Raw genomic sequence first — 24,588 nt, forward strand, 5'->3', positions numbered from 1 at the left:
TTCCTAAAATGCGACACCTTGAACCAAATATGATACAGTAGGAAGCAAAAGAATTATTTCTGGACACCAGACCTCATTCCCTGCAGTTTTAAATAACTGTATAGGTTGGTTTTTATTATTTTCTTTTAATCTTCATTACATGGATTAATATATATTAAACACATAATTCACTAACATTGCCAAATTTTTTTCATCATTAATTGTTATGTAGCCACGACTCCCTCATCTTTTACTTATGAAATTGTTTTTGAACACAAACTAAGACTTTACATGTATCTATATTTAAGTCTAATTTAACAAAACAAGGACTGGACAAATGGATAGCTTCTGAAAGTGTGAGTCTAGAACCTTATTGAGGTGGCCTTGCGGTGTTTGGGAACTTGATGTAAACATCACTGTCCAGAGGACAACAAAGATGATGAAGGGTCTTGAGGTTACATAATATGAAGATTGGTTGAAGGACCCAGGAGAGAAGCAAAGAGAGCATAAGAGAAAGGGTAGTAAGGGAGGCAGAACATGAGAGTCATCTTTAAGGAATTAAGGGGTTCCAATGTGACAGACTTGTTCAAAGGAGGTTTTTTTGTTTTTAAAGCACTATATAACTGTTAGCAAATTGTAAATAACTTTGCTATTCTCAGTAGTACAATCATCCATGACACTCTGAAGAACTTATAATGAAAAATCCTATCCATACCCAAAAAAGGAACTGAATACTAACTAAAGGTTTAAAAATTGTTGATCAATGATGGACAGAATCAGCTACACCCAGAGAAGGAACACTGGGAAATGAGTGTGAACTGTTTACATTTTTGTTTTTCTTCCCGGGTTATTTTTACCTTCTGAATCTAATTCTTCCTGTGCAACAAGAGAACTGTTCAGTTCTACACACATATATTGTATCTAAGATATACTATAACATATTTAACATGTATAAGACTGCCTGCCATCTAGGGGAGGGGGTGGAGGGAGGGAAGGTAAAAGTTGGAACAGAAGGGAGTGCAAGGGATAATGTTGTAAAAAATTACCCATGCATATGTTGTCAATAAAAAAGTTATAATTTTAAAAAAGGTTTAAAATTGTTTTGAATGTAACTAGCAAAAAATATTAAATAAAGATGTTAGCTATTATTGTTCTGTTTACCTTAAAAAGGCAGAACCGGGAAGAAAGGGTAGAAAATGCTAAGAAGTAAATTTGGACTTAATATGAGGGAAAATTTACCAATAATAAAAGCTGTCTAGAAGCGAATGTGATGGTTTCAAGAGGTGATGAACATCTTAGAAATCATCAAGCAGAAAAAGGATTACCATTAGTCATTCATTTTATAGTGGGGATTCTTGTTGGGTATGGATTGGACTGGATAGCCTTTAAAATTCCCTATCACTCTCAAATTCATAATGTCCTTGTAAAAGAATCTTGTGTCTACTCATAATCCCTGCTCTCTTTGGACTGTTATTGAACTATATGTACAAATATTTAATTGATTGATTATTCTATGATGTCATCAATGGCTCTGCTAGTGAGGCACTCTTGTGTAGTTCACAGTTTATCCATGTTTCTTTATAAACCACATTCTGCAGTGAGGCAATCTTTCACATATCCCTAATTGATTAAGTACCCCACTCAACATACTTTTCCAGACCTTTTATTCTTTCCTCCAATTTGCATAGCTTGACTTCCCAACACCCCTTCAGCTGAGAACCTTGTCTCATATTTCACAAAAAAAAAAAAAAAAAATTTGAGACCATTTGTCAAGAGGTCCCTCTTCTCTCCTCCTCATCTCATATCACCTAAAGGCTTTCTGTCATTATCTCTGCCTTCATTCCTGTCTCATATGATGAGGTAATTCTTACTGCAAAGGCAAAGCCCCCTTCATGCACAAGTGAGTCCATTCTATTCCATCTTCTCCAGGTGAATGCCCCCTCTATCACCCTACTCTTTCACTGACCTTCTCTTTCTGTCTCCTCGCTATTTCCTTGGTGCCTGCAAACATTCCCATGTCATTTCTTTCCCTAAAAAACCCATTCACTCCACTCCATCCATCTCTACTAGTTACTGTCCTATGTCTCTCCTTCATTTTGTGACTAAATTCCTTGAGAAAGCATAACCTGCACCAACATCTCCTTTTCTCTCACTTTCTTCTTATTTCTCTATGGTCTGGCTTCTGACCTCATCAGTTAATTGAAACTGCTTTTTCCAAAGTTACCTACCGGGGTCTCTTAATTACCAAAGCTAGAGGACTTTTCTCAATCTTTATCTTTCTTGAATTTCCTGTGACATTTGATACTGTTAACTGCCCATTTACCCAACTCTATAACCCATCTCCTCACCACTAGACTCACATGTCCAATTGCCTATTGAACATCTCATGCCCTGTAGACATTTTATATGCAATATGTCTAGAACTGATCATCTCTGCCTGCCAGGCCTTCCCCTCTCAAATATCCCTATTATTGTCAATTGTAGACCACCTTTCCAATTATACAGGCTTTAAATTCAGGTGTTATCTTCTACTCTTCACATTCAACAATTCCCCATATCTAATCTGTTCCCAAATTCTATTGATTCTACCTTCAAATAGCATGTCTCATAAATGACTTATTTTCTCCTCTGATGGTCACCATCTTGGACTAGGCTCTCATCATCTTATCCCCAGACTATTGCAATAGCTTGCTCATTAGTCTCCTTGCCTCAAATCTCTCCCCAAACTCAGGAACCAAAGTCATCTTTTTAAAGTTCAAACCTGACCATATCACCTTCCTATCAAATAAAATTCTACTGACTTCCAATTACTTCCACAAACAAATATAAAATCCTTTGTATGCCTTTAAAAGCCCTTTACAACCTGACCCTTTCCTACCTTTCCAGTCTTCTTACATTTTATTTCCTTCTACATACACTACAAGCCAGTCGTACTGGTTTTCTCTCTGTTCTTCACACTATACATATCTTTTAAGCATAACTTTTCATTGGCTGTCCCCCACTCCTCGAATGCTTTTCCTTCTCATCTCCACCTTGCCTGACTTCTCAGAGGCTTCCTTCAACTCACAGTTAAAATCCCATCATCTGCAAGAAGCCTTTTTTACATCCCCCAAAGCTCATGCTTTCCCACTGAGCTTACTTCCAATTTCTTCACTATACGTGCTGGATGTATATTCTCCTTCTCATTAGAATAGCCTTTAAATCTCTTGAAGGGAATGATTTTTTTTTTGTCTTTCTGAACAACTGAAGCTCATAGCACAGCATCTGGCACACAGAATGAGCTTAATAAATGCTTGTTAGCATATGAACTTGACATCTTATCTACAGCCCCTCTGTAGGGGAGTTACCTGGTGATTTTGAATCAAAGGCCATTAAAAATGTTGTACCACAGAAAGTTATAGAAATGTGATATAAACTTGGAAAGACTTATACAAAGTGATGCTGGGCTAAGAAAATAAGAGCAAAATACATATACTGACTATAACAGCAAAGACAATGTTATACTAACCTAATGCTTAAGGAAAAAAGATACAATGCGAGTAAACCTCATTATTATTACTTTGCAGTTGTTTTTATTATTCATACATGTATATATATATATATATAAATACATGCATGTGCACACTTTTTGTGTGTATATAGATATATACATTTTTGTGTGTATCTCTATACACATATGCTTATGTGCACGTATATCTAAAATGGATGGAGCACTGGGCCTGGAGTCAGAAAGACCCAAATTCAAACCTGGCCTCAGACATTTACTAGGTGGTGATCTTGGGTAAGTCACTTAACCCTGTTTGCTTCAAATTCCTCATCTCTAAAATGAACTGGAGAAGGAGGTAGCAAATTCCAGTATCTTTGCCAAGAAAAACCAAAAAGAAATCTCCAAGTCAAAAACAACTGAATAGAATGAGTTACAAAATACATGTTTGTGTGTGTGTATCCTGTATTTACACCTTGTATAATATATATATATATATATATACACATATATATATGTGTGTGTGTGTGTATTTGTATATATACATATACATGTGGATATAGTTATCTGTGTGTATGTACGCATGTACATATTTTATCAGAAAGCGAACAGTGTGGATCTGAGAAGCAGGATGGTGCAGTGGAAAGAATACTGGCTCTCTTTAGAGGCCCTTGAATTAAATCCAGACTGTTACTTACTCCCTCTCTGATGATCAACAAGCTATCTGACCTCTCCAAGTCTTGGTTTTCTCACCTAAAATGAGATTGAACTATATAACTTCTAAGGTTCCTCCCACCTATGGTCATACAGATTTATGTTTGATTGTTTTGCTGGACTGTGCACGCCTACATTAAAGGCTTTATTTTTGTTTGTTGTTTAATTTGTTCAGTGGGAAGATTGGGTCAAGGAAAGAAAAAGTTTTAAATAAAAGGGAGGGATTCTATTGAAAGGGGAAATTGGTAGGTAGTGATGTAGAGATATAAAAAAATGAAGGAAAAAAATATCAAACATTTAAAAACAGAAGAGAATGGAAGGTCAGTTTTATTTGTTCCATATAAATTTTGTTATTATTTGTATATTGAAATGCTCATGATTATTGATGTTAAATCCATAATAAAAATTTTTCTAACAAAGAGTTATCAGAGCAAGTAGCATTCACTCAGTCTTTGAAGGATCCTTTCTAGGTGATTCAGTGGCCATTTTGAGACAAGAAACTTCAAGTAGATATCAATTCTGCATAAATTATAGGGTTTGCTTTTCCCTCTTTTGGCCCTTTCCCAGAAAACAGCTAGTCCCCGAGCCACCTACAGATTGAGCTTGCACCACATGCTGGCAAAAAAGACATGAGCTGCTTCATCAAGATGTTTACTATTTGTTTGAAAATAAACAAATACCTGACCATGTGCATGACTAAACCAAAATAAAAAGCTCAGCTGTGCCATCATCTTGACTGGAGGGTGAACAATGCCTCCTTTGAGTCAAGTTTTTAAGGAAACTGAAAAACCAGCAGGAAAGAAAAAAAAGGGAGGGGATGGAGGGGGGAACCAATAATGTTTTAAATACACAGTTGTTCCAAAATCATCTTGAACTACATAGAAATGGTATCTGTACTACAGTCTTCTCAGTTTGTTCCAATGCCCACTATTGCTTAGCACATGAGCATGATGGGGCCTCAAAAGGCTCAAATACCCCCATTTTTTGTGGGACTCCTCAAGGTGTCCCCTTCAGAGACCACCTCAACTCCGAGTCTTTGGCTGATAGATCAGTCCCAGTTTCCTAGTGAAAGTGAATAGCAGTGTGGGTTAGGAGAAAGAGCCAGGAGAACTCCTTCTGCCACTAACAGTTTGGGCTGAAAGAATCTGGGAGTTGAAAAGAACTTCAGACATCATTTGGGTCAACCAGAACCTGAACTCACCATCTACAACGAATATGGCACATCAACTTCTGCTTGAGCAGCTCCGGTGAAGGGGAACAAAGTAACCTCTTAAATTTTGTGGCAGTTCTTATCGGCAAATTTGTTCTTATGTTGAACTTGGATCCAACTATTTCTTACTCCCTCCCTTTTCTTCTGGTTTTACTCCTTAGGGTCATCTTCTACTTTGAAAAGGAAGGGTCTGGACTGGAGAGTTTATTGTACAGGGAACTTCTAGTGAGAAAACTTCTTTAACCAATACAGATTCAGGTTAAATTGTTTTCTCATGGTATGTGCCAGAAGGAACTTTGGGCTCAGGTCTTCCCAACAGGAAGCCCAATTGCTTATCCACTATTTCAAGTGGTAGGAATAGAGCCTCAATCTATGATTTCACTGTCATAGGTGTTCCACCAAGAGGAAATTCCTTCTACAATTGCAGGTCCCCACCTTCTCTACCACACAAAGCCTTAGGTTTTGTTCAGGGGCAAATAGCCAGTAGGCAGAAGAGGATGGATTTAAATCAAGATCTTCTAGCACCTGGACCATAGTAAGCATTTAATAAATTAATAAATCAATATTTCCTTCCCATTTCTTTCTTTCCTCCCTTCTTTCCTATTTTCCTTTATTCTTTTTCTTCCTCCCTCCATTCTTTTCTCTTCCTCTCTCCTTCCTTCCTTAATGGGGTTAAGTGACTTTCTCAGGGTCACAAATCTAAGGCCAGATTTGAACTCCATGAAAATGAGTGTTCCTGATTCCAAGCCTGATGCTCTATCCATTGTGACACCTATATATGATATTAAGGGGTAACCTCCTGTAATCTCTCCCCATTGTTTATCAGATTATGATTCTATCTAGATTGACATTAATAAATTAATTAATTCATCTCAACACTTATACTAAGATTCGACTATGTACACATGCTAGAATAATCCTTTACTTCAAAGGAACTTGCATTCTCCCGGAGGGATACAGAATACATACAGATAAATAAACCCAAGATAATTTAAGGAAAGAGAGACTTCCCAAGACTGGAAAGGATAGAGTAACAGTCAACTGGAAAAAGGCAGCATCTGAGCTAAGCCTAGAAGGAAGGCAGAGTTACAAAGAAGCATTCCTGTATTATTGTTTTAAAAGAAACAATCAGTGGAGAGCAGTTTGGAACTATGCCCAAAAAGTTATCAAACTGTGCACACCCTTTGATCCAGCAGTGTTACTACTGGGCTTATACCCCAAAGAGATATTAAAGAAGGGAAAGGGACCTGTATGTGTAAGAATGTTTGTGGCAGCCCTCTTTGTAGTGGCAAAAAACTAGAAACTGACTGGATACCCATCAGTTGGAGAATGGCTGAATAAGTTATAGTACATGAATGTTATGGAATATTATTGTTCTGTAAGAAACGACCAGAAGGATGATTTTAGAAAGGCCTGGAGAGATTTATGTGAACTGATACTAAGTGAAGTGAGTAGATACAAGAGAACATTGTACAAAGCAACAACAAAATCATGTGATGATCAACTGGGATGGATATGACTCCTTTCAAAAATGAGGTGATTCAAGGTAATTCCAGTAGACTTGGGATGGAAAATGCCATTTGCTTTCGAGAACTATGGAGACTGAATATGGACCAAAGCATAATATTTTCACCTTTTGTTTTTGTTGTTGCTTGTTTGCTTTTTTCCCTTTTGATCTGATTTTTCTTGTGCAGCATTATGAATATGGAAATATGCTTAGAAGAATTCTACATGTTTAACCTATATTGGATTGCTTGCTGTCTAAAGGAGAGGGGGAGACAGAGGAAAATCTGGAACACAAAGTTTTACAGAGGTGAAAGTTGAAAAACAATCTTTGCACGTATTTGGACAAATGAAATATTATTAGAGAAAAAAAGAAGCACTCCTGGCCTGGTGATGACTTGAGCAAATTCACAGAGGCAGGAGCTTGGAATGTAGCATTCTAAGAGCAATGACTAATCAAGTCAGAGTGGAACAGAGAGCTCCCAAAGGGAAATGATGTAAAAGAAGGGTAGAAAGGTAGCTTGGTGCCAGATGGAAGAAAAACATCATCAGGCAAGGGAGTTTGTACTTTATCTTATAGTCAAGAGGGAGCCATGTCAGATTTTTAAGAGGAGAGTAAGACAGTCAAATCTGTGCCTTAGGAAGATTTTTTGAGTAGTTCTATAAGAGAGTTGAAGTAGTGTGATAAAATGCCTAAAAGCCAGCTTCAGAGCAGGGATGACACGGGTTAAAGTCCTATCTCTGACATATACCCAATATGTCACTTAACCTCACAATGCTCTGGTAAACTCAAAGACTACATTGCTGACCTGCATTGATAGAGGGAGCTACCCAGATCAGTGAGATCATAGATGCTATCCATGGAGAAAAGAGATTAGAAGCAAGGTTGTCCATAGAATAGTCAGTGTTTGTAACCTTCCTTATCTCCTGATCCTTTCCAATATAAACACTGCAGGCCAATCAGTCTCCTCCAAGATGCCAGATGCATTCCCACCAGCCTCTCTTTGTTCATACCCTTCCTCCAGCCTAGGACACATCCATCTTCACCACCTCCCTAAATCCCACACATTTTCTAAAGGGCTAGGTGATACCGGACAGAATACTGAGCCTGGAGCAAAGAAGGCCTGAATCCACATCTCAGATACTTATTAGCTGTGGGATCTTGAGTCACTTAACCTCTGACTGCTTCCATTTCCACAACTATATAACGGGGATAACAATAGCACCACCTCCCAGTATTGTTATAAGAATTTTAAAAAGACAATAAATAAGCACTTCATATAATTCCTGGCATATAGTAGGCCTTTAATAAATGCTTGTTGTGTAGTACCATGATCCAGAGGTGCAATTAGAGGGGCTATGGTCTATTATCCAGGGTCTAACAGTTCCATTGTTCCTTCAAGGCTCAGATAAAGGCCAACTTTTTCCATAAAATCTTCCCTCACACTCCACCCACGTGGATTTCTCCTTCCTCAGAATCTTCTCAGTACCTAGTGTCTGAAGCACAAAATTTAACCCTTTGGTTTATACACTGAATTACTTCAAGTGAACCTTGTTTCCTAGAGCCAAAGCTAAGTTTGTACCAAGATACTAACTTCAGGAATCTTTAGCACTTGCAATCCTAAAGTGGCGTAAAAATATCACCGACTAGCACCTAGTTAGCAAGACTAATTAACTAAAAATAAAAGGCTATTGACAGATGGCAGACTGTGGTAAACTTCTCCCCTGCCTGGTGCTGCTCTCCCCACTACTAAGGTTACCCTGGCATGTTTATGGTCCTTCTCCAGGATTCTTAGTTACAGCTTTGTTATCTCCATCTCTAGATTGTGAGGTCCCAGGGGTCAGGGACTTTGTTTCTTCCTTTGTGTTCTTCCCAGCAACATGGTCAATAAACACTTTTTTGATTAGTCAAACATAACAGAGAATGTCCACATTCTTCACAGACCCAAATAAACTAACTCTCTTTCAAATGGGTTTCCTTGTCTCATGCAAGCTAAAAGTGCCAGTCCTACTACTGATCAACAGGGTCACTTTTGCTCCTTTTTAGGAAATTTGGTGCCCCTCCCACCTTCCCCACTCCCCAAGACTTGCCATGTTGGTGCAGGCCTTAGTCTGGACACCTGACTGGCTTTATTCTTAGCAGGCTCAGATCTCTACATCTTCAGTCACTACCTCAGCATCCCTGGCAGCAGGGGTAACAGAAAACTTCATGAACATTTCCTGCTTGTTGCCTTTGATTTGCCATGGGCAGCTACAATGAAGTGAGAAGAACAGTGGATGTCAAGTCAGAAGACCTAAGTCTCAGTCCCATTAATAGTTGTGTGAGCTTAGGCAAGTTCAGTTATGTCCAATTCTTTGTAACTCTATGGACCATATTGTTCATAGGGTTTTCTTGGCAAAGATACTGGAACAATTTGCTGTTTCTTTCTCTATAAGTTAAGTGGCTCGTTCAAGGTCTTACAGCTAGTAAGTGGGTATGATGTGTCCAGTCCTAATATTCTATCTACTGAGCCATGCAGCTGCCCCTAAATCACTGTATAATATTCTCTGAAACTCAGTATTCTCCTCTGAAAAATGACTTTCTCATAAGAGTTAGGGAGATCAAATTACATACATATATTCAAAGTATTTTGTCAACAGTTAATAGCTACAGTATTTGTTCACTATTTATCACCATTATTAGAACAGAAAATTCAGAGACTTTGAATTTGTTTATCTTTGTCCATATCTGAGAGAAAAGGAAAAATAAAAAGGTCCTACTGAGATCAAATTAGAAATATCATTCCTTAAGTTAAAAATCATCTAAAAATAGTATTGACATTTATACAGCATTTTAAGATTTACAAATTGTTTGATATACATTAGCTTATTTGAGCATCAGCTATTCTGTAAAAAAAAAAAAAAAAAGATATTAGAAGCTCTGTTATCCTATCTTTCTTTATGTATAAGGAAGCAAAAAATGAAATAATTGGTTACTTACAACTAGTAAATATTAGCGGTGGAATTTAAATCCAGGTCTTCCCGACTCAAGTCCAAAACTCTATCTGTTATGTGACATTACCTACCCAATTCATGAGCATTTACTGAGTTTTTTATGAGTGCTCTCTCTGTTGGAAACAAAGAGTTGGATATAGTTGCTACCCTCCAAAGTGTTCAGTTTTATGCATTACAATTTAAGAATCGATCTACAAGCATTTATCAAGTATTTGTTTTGTGTTAAATCATTATGTCAGGGTTAGAAAGACAAAAAGGAGCTTCTCTTCTAAGGAGCCGAGTACTGCAGTGGATAGCGTGCCAAACCTGAAGTCAAAGAAGACTCCTCTTTCTAAGTTCAATTCTTGCTATAGACACTTACTAGTATTTGACCACAGGCAGTCATTTAACCCTGTTTGCCTCAGTTTCTTCATCTGTAAAATGAGTTGGAAAAGAAAATGACAAACCATTTCAGTATCTTTGCCAAGATAATCCCTCATGGGGTCACAAAGACTCAGGCATGAATGAAAAAGAAAACGATATTGTCTTACATAAACATGTATAAAATAAAGGCTGTCCCCAAAGACTTTGTGCAGCTTTAAGCTGGGATGCCCAAGACTCTGGAGACATCTTAAGATATTACAGCTTAAAGTTACAAGATGACTTTTGGGACATTCTCTAGATACAAAATAAAAACAAGATAATTTTTCAGGGTGAAAGGAGGAAGGATATTACCAAAATTATTTAGTGTTAGAAGGAATCTTGAGACCATGAAGTTCCTCCCTTTCTCTCTCCCTTCTCCTCCCTCTCTCTCCCCCTTTCTCTCCTTCCCTCCCTCACCCCCCCCCACGCGTGCAAGTGGAAAATGAAGCAACAAGAATTTTAGGGAGTATTTTAAGTGATTTGTCCTGGGTCACGAAGCCACTAAGCATCTGACAATATCGAGATACAATATGAGAACAAGGAGGATGGGAATGGGGTCAAATTCATCTTTATCTGGAAGAGAAGATAAGTGTGGGGGATGTTAAGGGTCTTCAAGTATCTCCAGATAGATGTCCTATAGAAGAGAGAGTAGATGTTCTCTGCTTGGCTTCAGAGGACAGAAATAAGGGGGTGGGTGGGTAAGGGGAGTTGTTACCAAAAAACAAAAAAACAGAGTTAGACTTGGCATAGGAAAAACTTCCCAAGTATAATAGCTGGTATTCTCACAGCATTTTAAGGTTTGTAAAGCACTATAACTTTCATTTGATTTTTACAATAACCCCACCCCAAAGCAGGTGGGGCTCCAGGTATCCATTAGGCAATAGAATCAGCTCCAGTCTCTCCTGACTCCACCTCCAGCATTATACCTTTGTGGCCCCTTTAACAATCACTTCTCTCTAAAACTGGAGGGTCCTTAAGCAAAGGTCAGGAGGCTACTCCCTGGGTATGGAAATAGGATTCTTGCTCAGGGATGCATTAGACTAGATGGTAACAATGGTGTTTCTGGATATGTCAAGTCTGAAGTCAGAGGACTCAAGTTCAAATTCTGCCTCAAACATTTATTTCTATGACTTTAGGCAAGTCACACTCCTGGTGGGCCTCAGTTTCTCCATCTGTAAAATGAAGGGATTGAACTAGGTAGCCCCTGAGGTCTCTTCCAGGTCTAGATGTAGGATCTTATGCTATCCCAACTCTGAGATACTTTGACCTTGTGGGGAAAGGAAACGCAGACAGAGCAGGAGCTCAGAAAATAGCATGTTTTGGGGTGAAATATCTCCTTCCCTATTCTTCTCCTCTGGACCACCCTGATGGTTATTCAAGGGTCCCTTAAAAAGATCAATTTGCTACTCACTGCAGGATGGCAGTAATGCAAGGAGAGCCTCCAAAAGCCAAACATTTCAGTATGTGAGATGAGCAGAACTAGGAGATCATGGTACACAGCAACAAGAAGATTATACGATGAACAATTTTGGTGGACGTGGCTCTTTTCAACAGTGAGATGATTCAGTCAGATGATTCAATGAGCTTGTGATGATGAGAGTAATCTACCTCCAGAGAAGACTATGGGAACTGAATATGGACTACAACGTAATATTTTCACTCTTTTTGTTGTGGTTTGTTTGCATTTTATTTTCTTTCTCATTTTAAAAATATTTTTTGATCTAATTTTTCTTGTGCAGCAAGATAATTGTATAAATATGTATGCCTATATTGCATTTAACATATTTTTTACCACGTTTAACACATATTGGTTTACATGCCATCTAGGGGAGAGGATGGGGGGATTGAAAGACAAGGTTTTGTAAGGGTCAATATTGAAAAAATTATCCTTGCATGTTTTAAAAAATAAAAAATTTCAATAAAAATTTTTTTAGAAAAATTTCAGCATACTGCCCAAATCTTTAAAAATTCGAGGATCCTAAAAGGAGAGAAACAAGAGGAGACAGAGAGTGTTGGGAGGCATGCCAAACCTCCAACTACACTCACAGACAGAGCTAGCAGAGACCTCAGAGCTTATCTTGGCCAACTCCTGCATTTTATAGATGAGGAAAGAGACCCAGAGGAGCCGAAGTGCTATAGACAGTCACAGAGATTGAAATGTAATTCAGATCCTCCGACCTCAAATAGAGCAATCTCTTCCATATCTCAATGCTTCTCCATTTCTGAGTCAAACTCCAAGCTTTATTTCCTGCAATGTTGTAAGGTCATTCCCAATATTATCCAAAGAATGACAAATGGATTGTAGATTTATAGTTGTGAAAGAGACCTTAGAGCTTAGAGGTCACTGAGTCCAGCCTTCTCATCTTAAAGGAAATCAAGATAAACAGGGTAAAGTAACTTACCGGGATCACCCAGCTAATAAATGTCTGAGATCAAATTTGAACTTGGGAAGATGTCTTCCTTGACTTCAGACCTGGTCCACTGTGCCTCTCTGCTCCTTACAGAAGAAACTCCTTTCTGTCTTTCTATCCTTGACACAATGACCTGGCACATAACAGGCACTTGATAAATTGTAGATTGATTCTAAATTGAAGTTAGCATCAATAACCAACTCTGTGTGTCTGAGGCAGGAGTCTTGACTGGGACCTTCTGACTCCCAGTCCAGCAGACTATCCATCCTGCATCCTCAGTCATCCAAAACCCAGCAGCAATGTCATCCCTACATAGTTAGGTATCATAGTGGCAAGAACACCAGACTCAGTCAGGAAACTTGGATTCACATTCTAACTCTGCCATTTTACTATGTGATTTTAGGTAAGAGAGGGTGGACGTCAAGATTTTCAAATTCCCTTGTGGAACTCTAAATGCTAGAACCTGCCATGTGATTTTGCTTCTATCACTCATATAACATGTAGCAAGGACAAGCCCAAGGGGTATATGCTCTGGTTCTATGGCACCAAGCTTTTATCTGGCCCCTTGTTAAAGGACATATATGATCAGATGCTCCTGGCGTGTCCCAACAACTGAGGCATACATCAGTATTGAGCCAGTACGAATAGTCCACTCAATGGACTTTAGTGCAGATCCTTGTTACTCGTGGATGTTGCCTTAAGAGAAAAAGACAATCTATTCCCTCTCTCCATCCACCTTTCACAACAAAGGTATCCATGGGACCCACAATATCTTCAAGTAAAGCCTTAATTAGGTTAAAATATAATTGGTAAACATTTAACAAGATAAATCAAAACAAAAATATTTATTATTTCAATGTTTTCAAAGTCATTATGTGGCACATAGGAATCCTTCTACAAATTTAGTGGCCTCCATTTCTATGAGTTTGACATCACTGGTTCTCATCACTAAGTAATCTTAATATATATATCCTGAGCATCTTTTACCTTCTACTCAAAAATCTTCAGACTGCCTACATTCTCCAAATAGGTCTCCCACAGTATCCTGTACATCATGGGTACTAAATAAAACACTTGGAATTTAATTGAATGAAAGAACACAAAACAGTTAACATTTCTGATTCCCCTTCTCCAGATTTCTCATCTTCCTTTTTCTCACAAGCACAAAATGTGGACATATTTATCAATATATCTATCTACAATATCTTCTTATCTACCCACCCTATGAAAGAACATTATCAATTCCCAGTAATAGCTTTAATTGCTAGGGGTAAGGGGAGTGCAATTGGATGGCACAGTAAACAAAAGCATGGAGTCAGGCCTGAATTCAAATCTGGTCTCAGACACTTACTAGCTAAGGGACACTGGTCAAATCACTCAACTCCATTGCTTCCCTCTTCCTGCCACAATAATAATAATAATAATAATAATAATAATAATAATAATAATAATAATAATAATAAATTAGTGTTGGAGGATCTTGGAAAAAGGAAAGATCATTATGCAGTGGGATGGTTAGAAAAGGCTCCAAAGAGAAGATGGGAATAGAACTGAGTCTAGAAGGATGATAGGATTTGGAAGATCTAAAAGCAGGGCAGGGGGGAGGACAGGGAAAAGTATTCCAGAAAAGCAGAAGAAAGACATAAGCATAGAAGTAGGAATGAGTCAGACATATCTGGAGCACAGCAAGCAGATTGAACTGGCTGGAGTGCAGAGTGCATTTAGTGAAATAATGATTTTTCTTCCTATTTTCAATTTTAGGATTTTCCCTAAGGATTTAAGTGCAAGATTTAAGGACCCTCACCTGCTGTTGTCAGGAAGTAACAGAGCTAAAAGAATAATCATTCCAAATTTGGAAAATGTGAAACTTATGGTTAGGAAGTTCATTAGAAGTTCAGGGGCCAAAGATATACCTTTTAATTTTGCTCAGGGGTCCTATACTGGTTGGAATTCAAATAGGTTTTCTCAGAACTGCCAAGGTCTAAAGCTTTGCCTGATCCCTCAAGCTCCATTTTCTGTACCAAGAACATTCAATATATTTCCATCCCTTCCTTGTTCAAAAAAAGGAGAGCGTGGCCTTTAGTCACTGATAATAACATTTTTAGCAACACTGACAGCAAAGAATGAATTGCACAGTCTCAGCTGTGCAGCCTTTCCAGAGCATTGGAGGAATGGTGCTCTGGCCAAAGCAGGTCAACATTTGAAAAGGCTGACCTTTACAGCCAAATTCTAAGAAGAATTTCTAAGTCAGGGCCTACTCTTATTCAAAGATTTTCAGCCTGAGGTCCATGAACTTTAAAATGTATGTATGCATATATATAAATGAATTTCAATATAACTAATTTTCTGTGGTAACCCTCAGTATTTTATTCTAGCATTTATTATTATGCATATTATTCTGAGAAGTCAACTGCCAAAGGAAGTCATACAAAAAATGTTAAGAACTTCTGCTCTAAACAAGGCAAATAGCATGTTTGAAGCTGAGTATAGTTATCCGTTCCACATCACAACTTTCCCATCACAGTTTTGATACATTACAGGTCAACAAAAGAAATAAAATGGGAATTTTGGGGGAGTTTTGCAGAAAAAGCACTCAGAAAACATGTAAAGACCAACAGACAACACTCAAAAAGGCCAGCAATGACACTGAAAACTGAGAAACTTGGAAATGCAAAAATATATGTAATTATATACATGTCAACATGTATTGTATTGTATTATATTATGTCAACATATTTCATCTTTTAATACCATAATAATTCAGACTTCTCTGGTACAAAGAGAGGGCCAAAAAATTTACATCGATCTTCCACAGTGAGAGGCGCCCCAACTCCACTTTTTTTGGAAAGCATAACTGTATTTTCTCAACTTGATTCTAAGAAACCTCTTTCAAGCAAAGACCGTTTCCCCAAATTGCTCATTTTTCCTAAGGAAAAGGAGATTGGTGAGATGCTCTAGGATATTCATTCTTTGAATTATGACACTTCCCTCCCATTCTATTAAAAAAATGCAGATGAAAATAAGTCTCTTATAGTCCTAAAGCATTATGATAATGATTCTCAATAACTCAGATACCTCATCATGTTAGGAAGCTGACCCTAGGTCCTTTAAAAGGTTCAACGCAGTGGCATCCAAGCTCTGGCAGGCCCTATCAGGCTTTGAACACTACGTCTATCATCCAAGCTTGGAAAGACTGATCCCTATGTAGGCTCACTAAATAATGACTTTTTGACTACAAAAAGTTCTGATCAACACCTACGGGTATGTAGCAAACTGAAGTTAACTGCTGTAAGGAGTACAAAAGTTACAGACCCTTGAAACCATAGTGATAATAATAATACAGAAACAGCAGATATAGCAGACAGAGTGCTGGCTTCAGAACCAGGAAGACCTGATTTCAAGTCTTAATTTTAATAGATACTGTTTGTACAATTCTGGGAAAGTCTTTAACCTCGGAGTGCCCCAGGCATCCAAAGTGTAAAGGAACTGGCAACTCTCTCACTAACCTAGGCAGGGAATTCTCCTACACCAAATAAACAAGGAGGCTAGATCTTTGCTCTGGGAAGCACAGTCTGGTGAGGGATATCAAACTTGAGACTTACTATGTGACTGAAGAGACCCATCGGTACCGACAGAGACACCTAACCCATGGGCTCATTCCTTTGAGGTGGCTGATGGGAATTAGGGCCTAGAAGCAGCTGAGCTCCAGCCCAGAGGCAGACAAGTAATCACTAATCACCATCATGGATATGCACATCAGGCTTGTCCATTAAGTTGGGGATATAGGGGATAAACTTGATTACAACAGAAATCTCTATTCAGGTTTGTTGCGGTCAGATAGCACAATTTTGAAAAATTAAAGGGAGCTCTGGCAGAAAGGATCCAAGTTCCTCCCTGCCCTGGTGTTGCTAGTAGAGAGGGGAGGGCCTTGAATTGCAGCTGTTCCAGCTGGTGTCTCCTCTTCCTGAGGGTGTTCCCCTACCCATAGGCAAACTCAGAGTATCCTCGCTTTCTGTCTCCCCCCAGGGTCCTGAGCATCATCATTCCCTTATTCTCCTTCTCAGTACTGTCCATTTTAATACAGTACCAGGCACATACTGGGTACTTAATAAATATTTATTGTATTCCCTTGTATTTTTCATCTTTGTATCCTTAGTACTTAGCATACGGACCTTGCCCATAACTACTAGTTAAATGTTTGTATAATTGAATTTTTAAAAAGTCAGCCTTCAGATAGCCCCTTTAAGCTTTGCAAAACATTTCACATATGGTTGTCATCACAACATTGTGAGGTAGATACTATTATTATACCCATCTTACTGAGGAGGAAACTGAGGCTGAAAAGTTAAATGGCTTGCCCAAGGTCGTCCGTTAAGTGCTGAGACGGTAACATTTCAGCTATACTGGCAACCAAATGAAGCATAGGTGACTCCCTCAGTGACCACTCGGATGACAAAGAACACTGAAGGCCAGATAATCTTCAGCCCAAGGGGCAGACACACAGCACACATTAAGGAGAGCTGCCCCTACTGACACTTTCAGCATTCCCATACCTCCTCCCCTGCTGTTCCCCACACCACTAAGAACCCTTCTCTCAGAGACAAGTTAGAGACAGAGCGAGGGTGCACCTGGTGCAGGACAGCAGCAACTCCCTCGGAGTCCTCCAGGCTAGCCCACCAGGAAAGCGAGGGTGGGTGACCTCAGGTCTGTCTATGAATCTCAGCTCCAGTCTGTACAGTTGCTGTTTCATGGAATGCTACTCAACAGGTTCTGGGGTTTGGGAGGGAGCTTCTGCACATGCCCCGATGTGCAAGGTGAAGGCCCACACCACCTGTCTTTTTACGAACTGTCAGAGCGGGAAGCACGGACTTAGAGGGGACAGAGAAATCTCTTGGATGGGAAAGATGGGAGATCCACCAAATAAACAGATGCATAATGGAATCACCTGGTGCTGCTCTGGGCTGTCTTAATATGGACAAAATAAGTTTAACTGTTAGTAAACAGCAAATGGTTGCTTAAAAAAATAAAGGGGAGGGGAGTAGAATCAAATCACAGATTTGAAGCTGGATTTCATTTAGTTTAACATCCACATTTATAGTACAAGAAACTGAAAACCATGGAGGTCAAGTGACTTGACTCAGCTCAAAGAGTAGTGAACTATAGACTCTAGATTCAAATTCTTTCCACAGTGCTACCTTTCTACTAAGCTCTGAGTAGACCACATAGGTATTTCTGTCTTTATCCGGACAAGTTCTCAATGAAATTGAGATATAGTGATCCCTATCTGAAATAGATTATCCCTTCATTTCCTCTTTATTCAGCTAGTGTTACAGAAATCAATGTACTTGGGTGCACTGTTTAGTAACCATCACCTGCCCAAGTCCTAGACTAATTCCCCCCAAAAGGGTCTTTAAAAATTATAGAATGTCCAATTTCTGAAGACCTTGAAGATCTTTTATTCAACCCTACTCTTTGTTGAGCAGGAGAGTTCCCTCTATAACATCCCTGATTATCAGTCATTCAACTACTTCTGAGAAAGCTTTAGTAATGAGGAATTCCTTCAATCCTCTGTTTTTAGAGAACAAGGATTCTTTAAGACCTATTTCTCTATGACTTCCACCAAATGAGGAGTTCTGCCTTCTGGGACTAAGCCTAATAAAAATACTTGAAGATAGTAATACTATTCCTTCCACATTTTCCTCTTCTCTAAGGCAAGCATTAGTTCCTTCAGGTGAGTCCATCCACACACAAGGATTATATATTCCATCCTCAATACTTCAATCCCACACATGTACTTTACTAGCAAATTTATTTTGGACAAGTAACATTTCCTTAATAGGCTTCATTTTTCTCACTGAAAAATGATTAAGTTGAACTAATCAGATGTTCTTAATTTTTTTTTTTTTTTGCACCATGGATTCCACTAGCAGTCAAGTGAAGCTTTTAGACCCTCTTCACAGAATAATGATTTTAAAGGTGTAAAAATAAAACATATAGGATGAAAAAGGAAACCAATTATATTGAAAAAGTTATTTTTTTTAAAGGTCATTGGCTCTAGGTTAAAGATCTGGATTATGGTCTCCTTAGTTTTAAATCTTAAACAGAACAGGTAAGGACTCAAAAGGTGTATTTGAATTTGCAACAAATGACTGACAGGGAAAAAAGACTTTTTATGCTGGACATAGAATGCACACCAACAAATATCTAGGAAAATATTTCTTATTGCTCTCTTTAGGTGCTCTATCACCCTTGAGAAACCACACAATTCTATTCCTCAGGCTTCTGTGCCCATCAGCAAGATAACCTTTCTCTTAAAGAACTATTGCAGGAATGTGCCGTAGATTATTCCTTTGCCTCTTCCCAGACCACTACCACTGTCTCACCCAAGGAAGGGAACCCAGACAATCAACCCTTGGTACCTGAACATCAGGCTTGAGCCTGGCCAGTGTCTGCGGTAATGGACTGGCTGCCACACAAGCTGCGGCCTGGGGATCCTGGTATGGGTGAAGTCAGGCAACAGTTGCCCAACTTCTTCCATCTTCTCAGTTCTCAGACAGGACAGGAATCGCCTTTTTTCCAAATCACTTAAATTTCTCCCCCTGGAAAGTCCCAGAGCAGGGGAGCTGCTGCTCTGATCCTGCTTCATGCGTGTCTGGGAAGTTAGAGAAAAGCAACCAGAACCACCCACCAGGTAGAGAGAGAGAGAGAGAGAAAGAGAGAGAAAGAGAGAGACAGAGAGAGAGAGAGAGAGAGAGAGAGAGAGAGAGAGAGAGAGAGAGAGAGAGAGAGAGAGAGAGAGAGAGAGAGAGAGAGAGAGAGAGAGAAAAGGAGGGGGGGAAACCAGAGAGATATCAAGAGAGACACATACACAGTAACTATGTATCAGTCTCTCTCATAACCACCTCCTTCTCCTCCTCCTCCCTTGGGTGTAACCAGTTCGGAGTAGGTGCAGCCAAATCTCTGTGTGTGTGTGTGTGTGTGATTCTCTGTCTCCGTGTCTCTCTGATTCTCTCTCTCTCTTTCTGTGTCTCTCTGATTCTCTCTCTTTCTGTGTGTGTCTCTCTCTGTCTCTATGTCTCTCTGATTCTCTGTGTGTGTGTGTGTCTCTCTGATTCTTTGTCTCTGTCTCTGATTCTCTCTCTGTGTGTCTCTCTGATTCTCTCTGTGTCTCTCTGATTCTCTCTCTCTCTTTCTGTGTCTCTCTGATTCTCTCTCTTTCTGTGTGTGTGTCTCTCTGTCTCTATGTCTCTCTGATTCTCTGTGTGTGTGTGTTTCTCCGATTCTCTGTCTCTGTCTCTGATTCTCTCTCTCTATGTCTCTCTGATTCTCTCTGTGTGTCTCTCTGATTCTCTCTGTGTGTCTCTCTGATTCTCTCTGTGTGTCTCTCTGATTCTCTCTCTCTGATTCTCTCTGTCTCTTTCTCAGTTTCTCACTCTCACTCTCTCTCACACACACACACAAATCTTTACAGTTAAAGTTAAATGGGAGGAGACAAATATTTCTTGTTCAGTGTGTGTCATGCAAGTCTTTTCTATGTATAAAATTGGCTCTGCTAGTAAATTTTCTGAAAGAAAAAATACTTGGTTATTACAGCTAAAGTCATTCTGCTCACAAAGTTTCTGAAGAGCCTCTACTCTCCTTGATTTGAGAGCTGTCACAGTACTATGGAGAGCCTGTCATGCTGGGAACCAAGAAGGCCTAGCTTCCAATTCCACCTTGAATACCTCCACCCCAGGCAAGTCACTTAACCTCTCTTCAAAGATTCTGGACTCTTGTTTCATGGGTCCTTTTGGAAATATGGTGAAACCTATGCCTTCTCAGAAAAATGCTCTTAAATGAATAAAATAAAAAACGTAGTATTATAATGATTATAATTATACAGGGTATCTCAAAATTCTTAGTGCTATTTTAAGTTTTAGATAGATTTAAGTTTTACAGTTTTGATAAAATAAAATTGTACTAATAGTTTTAGGACATCCTATATCCAAATAGAGATATCAAAAAAATTTTATTAAGTTCATGGACTTCAGGTTAAGAACCTCTAATCTTTACATAATTCAGAAAATTCCCAACTTTATAATAGATGGAATGACTAGACACACTAAGAGAGCCCAATGCTGCTCAAAATCACAGATCCTATAACCATTCCCAAAATGTCTGACAGCATTTAATGTGGATTTAAGACCAACTTGCTTTTATGAGAGAAAGACAGAAAGAAAGAGGAGAAAGGGGTTCAAGAAGGGGAGATGGAGAAAAAGGAAAAACTCTCATCTCAGCTTCCCTAAAAAAGTGTTTATGCTGTGATTTGAATAGGTCATTATAATATCTAGCATATCTTTTGAGCTCTGTAACTTAACATCTTGATACATGATAATTTGTCTCATTATGTAATAGCTAAAATGATGATATATTGATGTTAAAGCAATCATATATTTATGACATCTTGGGAATGTGATTATTACTCTAAAGAAGAAAATTTGTAAATGCTTCTCAACTACAAAAATCTCACAGCAGAGTTTAACCCCTCAAGAAATGTTGCTCTTGAACTGAGTGTGAACCACAACATAGCATTTTCACTCTGTTGGAGCTTGCTGGCATTTTGTTTCTTTCTCGCTTTTTCCTTCTTGACCCAATTTCTCTTTGCAGCAAGATAATTGTATATATATGTATATGCGTGTGTGTGTGTGTGTGTGTATATATATATATTGGACTTAACATATATTTTAGTATATTTAAAATGGATTACCTGCCATCTAGGGGATAAAGTGGGGGGGAAGGAGAAGAAAATTTGGAACACAAGGTTTTGCAAGGGTCAATAAAAAGCTTTAATAAGAATTCTTTTAAAAGTGATCCCCTTTTCTACTCCTCACCAAGTTACCATTTCATATTATGTATTAGAAAGCCCTGACAACAATCAGGAAATGTCCAGGGTGACCCAAGGGACAGTAATATATTTTCCTCCCCTCAGCTGGCCCAGCCAAGACTGGACAATAGATATATATGACCTTGGGAGCCTACTCATTTCCCCCCATTTCTGTTTCTAGCCCAGTACCCTCCAGCTGTTCATGATTCTCAATGAAATTGGATTTGGAGTCAGATAAGGTGTGGGTTTGAATCCAGAATAAACTGTTTACTAGGTATGGGAGGCCAGATAAGGTACTTTCCCTCTACAAGGCTCTATTTCCTCAACTATAAAATCTTACAAGATCAGAAGAAAATGCTTTGCACACACTATTAAGGAAACATAAGCTGTTATCATCATTATCATCACATTATTATTTTTGCAGGAAGGGCCTCTTTCCAGTTCTGCCCTCAGGGACCAGAACCCTCTTACCACCTACCCAATCTTCCCCCAAAAAGATATGTGTCTGTCCTACAGTTCATTGTCTTAGGACATTCTATCTTCTAGGATTGAAATTGAGAAATTAATTAATGTAACAATGTTTTGCATATAATAGATGTTCATAAAAGGAGGTTAAACAAATGAATAGATACCTATTGTATTACCTTCCCAAGTAATTACTTGTGTACTAAAAGAAGTCTTCTATATTAACCCAAAAATATTTTTAATGACCTTCTTGCAATATGGTAGGAAAGAAATGCTTGGGAAGAAAGGCTTTCTCTTTCGATCATAACAGATCAGCAGCTGCCCACTGCCCATCCTCCTATTTCCACATAAATGGGCTGCTCAGTTTTGTGACAGGATGAGGCAGCCACAGCTGTCCTAAAGAAAACACAATCTCCTAATGGCTCAGCTGTGGGGAAGATAAACCCAGCTGAAGCAGATGTGAGGGGTCCCATTCCTCAGACCCTATGAGGAAAACACTTTGAAATCCATTAATGTCAATGCATGCCTTGGAAGTAAATGCCAAAAACAAAACAAAACAAAACAAAAAATCCCTAGCAATTTGTTCTCACTTTAGGAGAAAGAGAACAGTCAATTCAAGTCAACAAACATTTATTAAATATTAACCACATGTTAGGCACTGGAAATACAAATGCAAAAATGAAGTAATTCTTGCCTTCAAGTTTATTATCTACTGAGGAGAGCCCAACTGTTTCCAATGAGAATGGTTTCTCTGAAATGCAGCATGGTATAATGGGAAAATGGCAGATGTGGAATTAGGATACTTGGATACCATCAGAGTAAATAATCTATCTTTCCTTCTGAGTCTTAGCTTCCTCATTTGTAATAATTAATAATACTTGAACTAATTACTACAGGGTTGTTGTGAGGAAGGTACTTAAAAGTCAAGCCTTTGTGTCAGAAATGTGAGTTACTATTAAGACAATATTATAATTTCTGCCCATATTAATGTTGTTTTTAAAAGTACTAATTGAGAACTAAATAAATTAGGAACTAGATGAATAGGGTTCCACAGTGCCCTTCTCTGAGCTTTATTTTAAGGAGCATTTATTTCTAATTCCCATATAGAATTTTCATTTGACTCTTCTTTGACCCTTTGTTGGGTTTGGAGTCAGATCCTTGGTGGTTTTCCATCCAGAAAGTCCTTTTCTTCTCCACAAGATGATTATAATTTAGTATGGAGAGACAGTATGATTGGCAATCAGGACACCTGGATATGAATCCAGCTTCTTAAGATGCTTTCTGACAGTATTCTCTCCTGGTTCTTCTCCTATCTGTCTGACTCCTTTGTTGGCTCTTCAAGTCACAACAGCTAACCATGGTGTCCTCACGACTTTGTCCTGAACCATCTTCTCTCCTTGTGCTATTTCATTGAATGCTCTTCCATGGTTTAAATTATAATCTCCATGCAGATGACTCTCAGATATACTTACCCAGACCTAACCTCTCTGCTGACCTCCAGTCTCACCCCCCAAGTGCCTTTTATATATTTTGAATCAGATGTCACATAGAGATTTCAGAACTCATATCCAAAACTGAACTCATTATCTTTACTCAAAAAACTCTCTCCTTAAAATGACATGAACTGATGCTGTGTGAAGTGAGCAGAACCACAAGAACATTGTACACAGCAACACAGGATTATGTGATGATCAACTGTGATGGACTTTTTAACAATTAGATGATTCAAGGCAATTCCATAGATTGGCAATGTAAAGAGTTATCAGTATCCAGAGAGATGGAGATGGAATGTATATTTTCTCCTTTGTTGTTTGTTTGCTTGTTTTTTTTTCTTTTGATCTAATTTTTGTTGTGCAGCATGACAAATATGGAAGTATGTTTAAAAGAATTGCACATATTTAACCTCTTCCAAGTACTCTAGTCCAGGGACCCTGCTCTCCTTGCTATTCCTTCTACCCAACACATCATCTCTCAGTTCTAAGCATTTTTACTGGCTATCTGGAATGTTCTCAACTATCTCCTGGCTTCCTTTATTTTCTTCAAGTCTGAGCTAAAATTCTACCTTTTGCAAGAAGCCATTCCCAGATTTCCTTAATACTAATGCCTACCGTTCTAGGCTTATCCCTAATTTATGCCTTGGATAGCTTTAATTGCACAGTTACTTTTTTGTATTTTTTTTATTTTCCTCAGTTACATGTAAAACATTTTTTGGTTATTCATATACATTTATTTTTTAAATATTTCCATATGGATTGTGTTAGAAGAGAAAAAAATGAACATAGCATGTGTTGATTCACAATGTCCATAGTTCTCTCTCTGAATGCAGATAGTATTTTCCATCCAAAGTTTATTGGGCTTGCCTTGGATCACTAAACCGCTGAAAAAAAACCCCAAGTCTATTGTAGTTGATCATTGTGCAATCTTGCTGTGTACAATGTTTTCCTGGTTTTGCTTGTTTCACTTAGCATCAGTCCATGTAAATCTTTCCAGGCCTTTCTAAAATAAGTCTATTCATAATTTTTTATAGAACAGTATTATTCCATTATTTTCATATACCATCACT

At 38.5% G+C, this 24,588-nt stretch overlaps 1 protein-coding gene across 4 annotated transcripts in view; it reads right to left on the minus strand.

The window, feature by feature from the left end:
* ARHGAP40 (Rho GTPase activating protein 40) overlaps positions 1-24,588 on the minus strand; it is a 117,794-nt gene that overhangs the window by 53,542 nt on the left and 39,664 nt on the right. The window contains exon 1 of one of the 4 annotated variants that reach the window (XM_003757001.4): positions 19,117-19,416. The exons of 1 other annotated variant lie outside the window; for it this stretch is intronic. In XM_003757001.4, coding sequence (XP_003757049.2) covers positions 19,117-19,343 — 227 coding nt within the window. In that variant the 5' untranslated portion in view covers positions 19,344-19,416. Of the gene's footprint in view, positions 1-16,299; positions 16,795-17,325; positions 18,329-19,116; positions 19,417-24,588 lie in introns of those variants that run through there. 2 more of the 4 variants (XM_023507318.2, XM_031954027.1) reach the window with 2 other exon arrangements.

The sequence above is a fragment of the Sarcophilus harrisii genome, chromosome 2 (genome assembly GCF_902635505.1).
Source record: "Sarcophilus harrisii chromosome 2, mSarHar1.11, whole genome shotgun sequence".
NCBI lineage: Eukaryota > Metazoa > Chordata > Mammalia > Dasyuromorphia > Dasyuridae > Sarcophilus > Sarcophilus harrisii.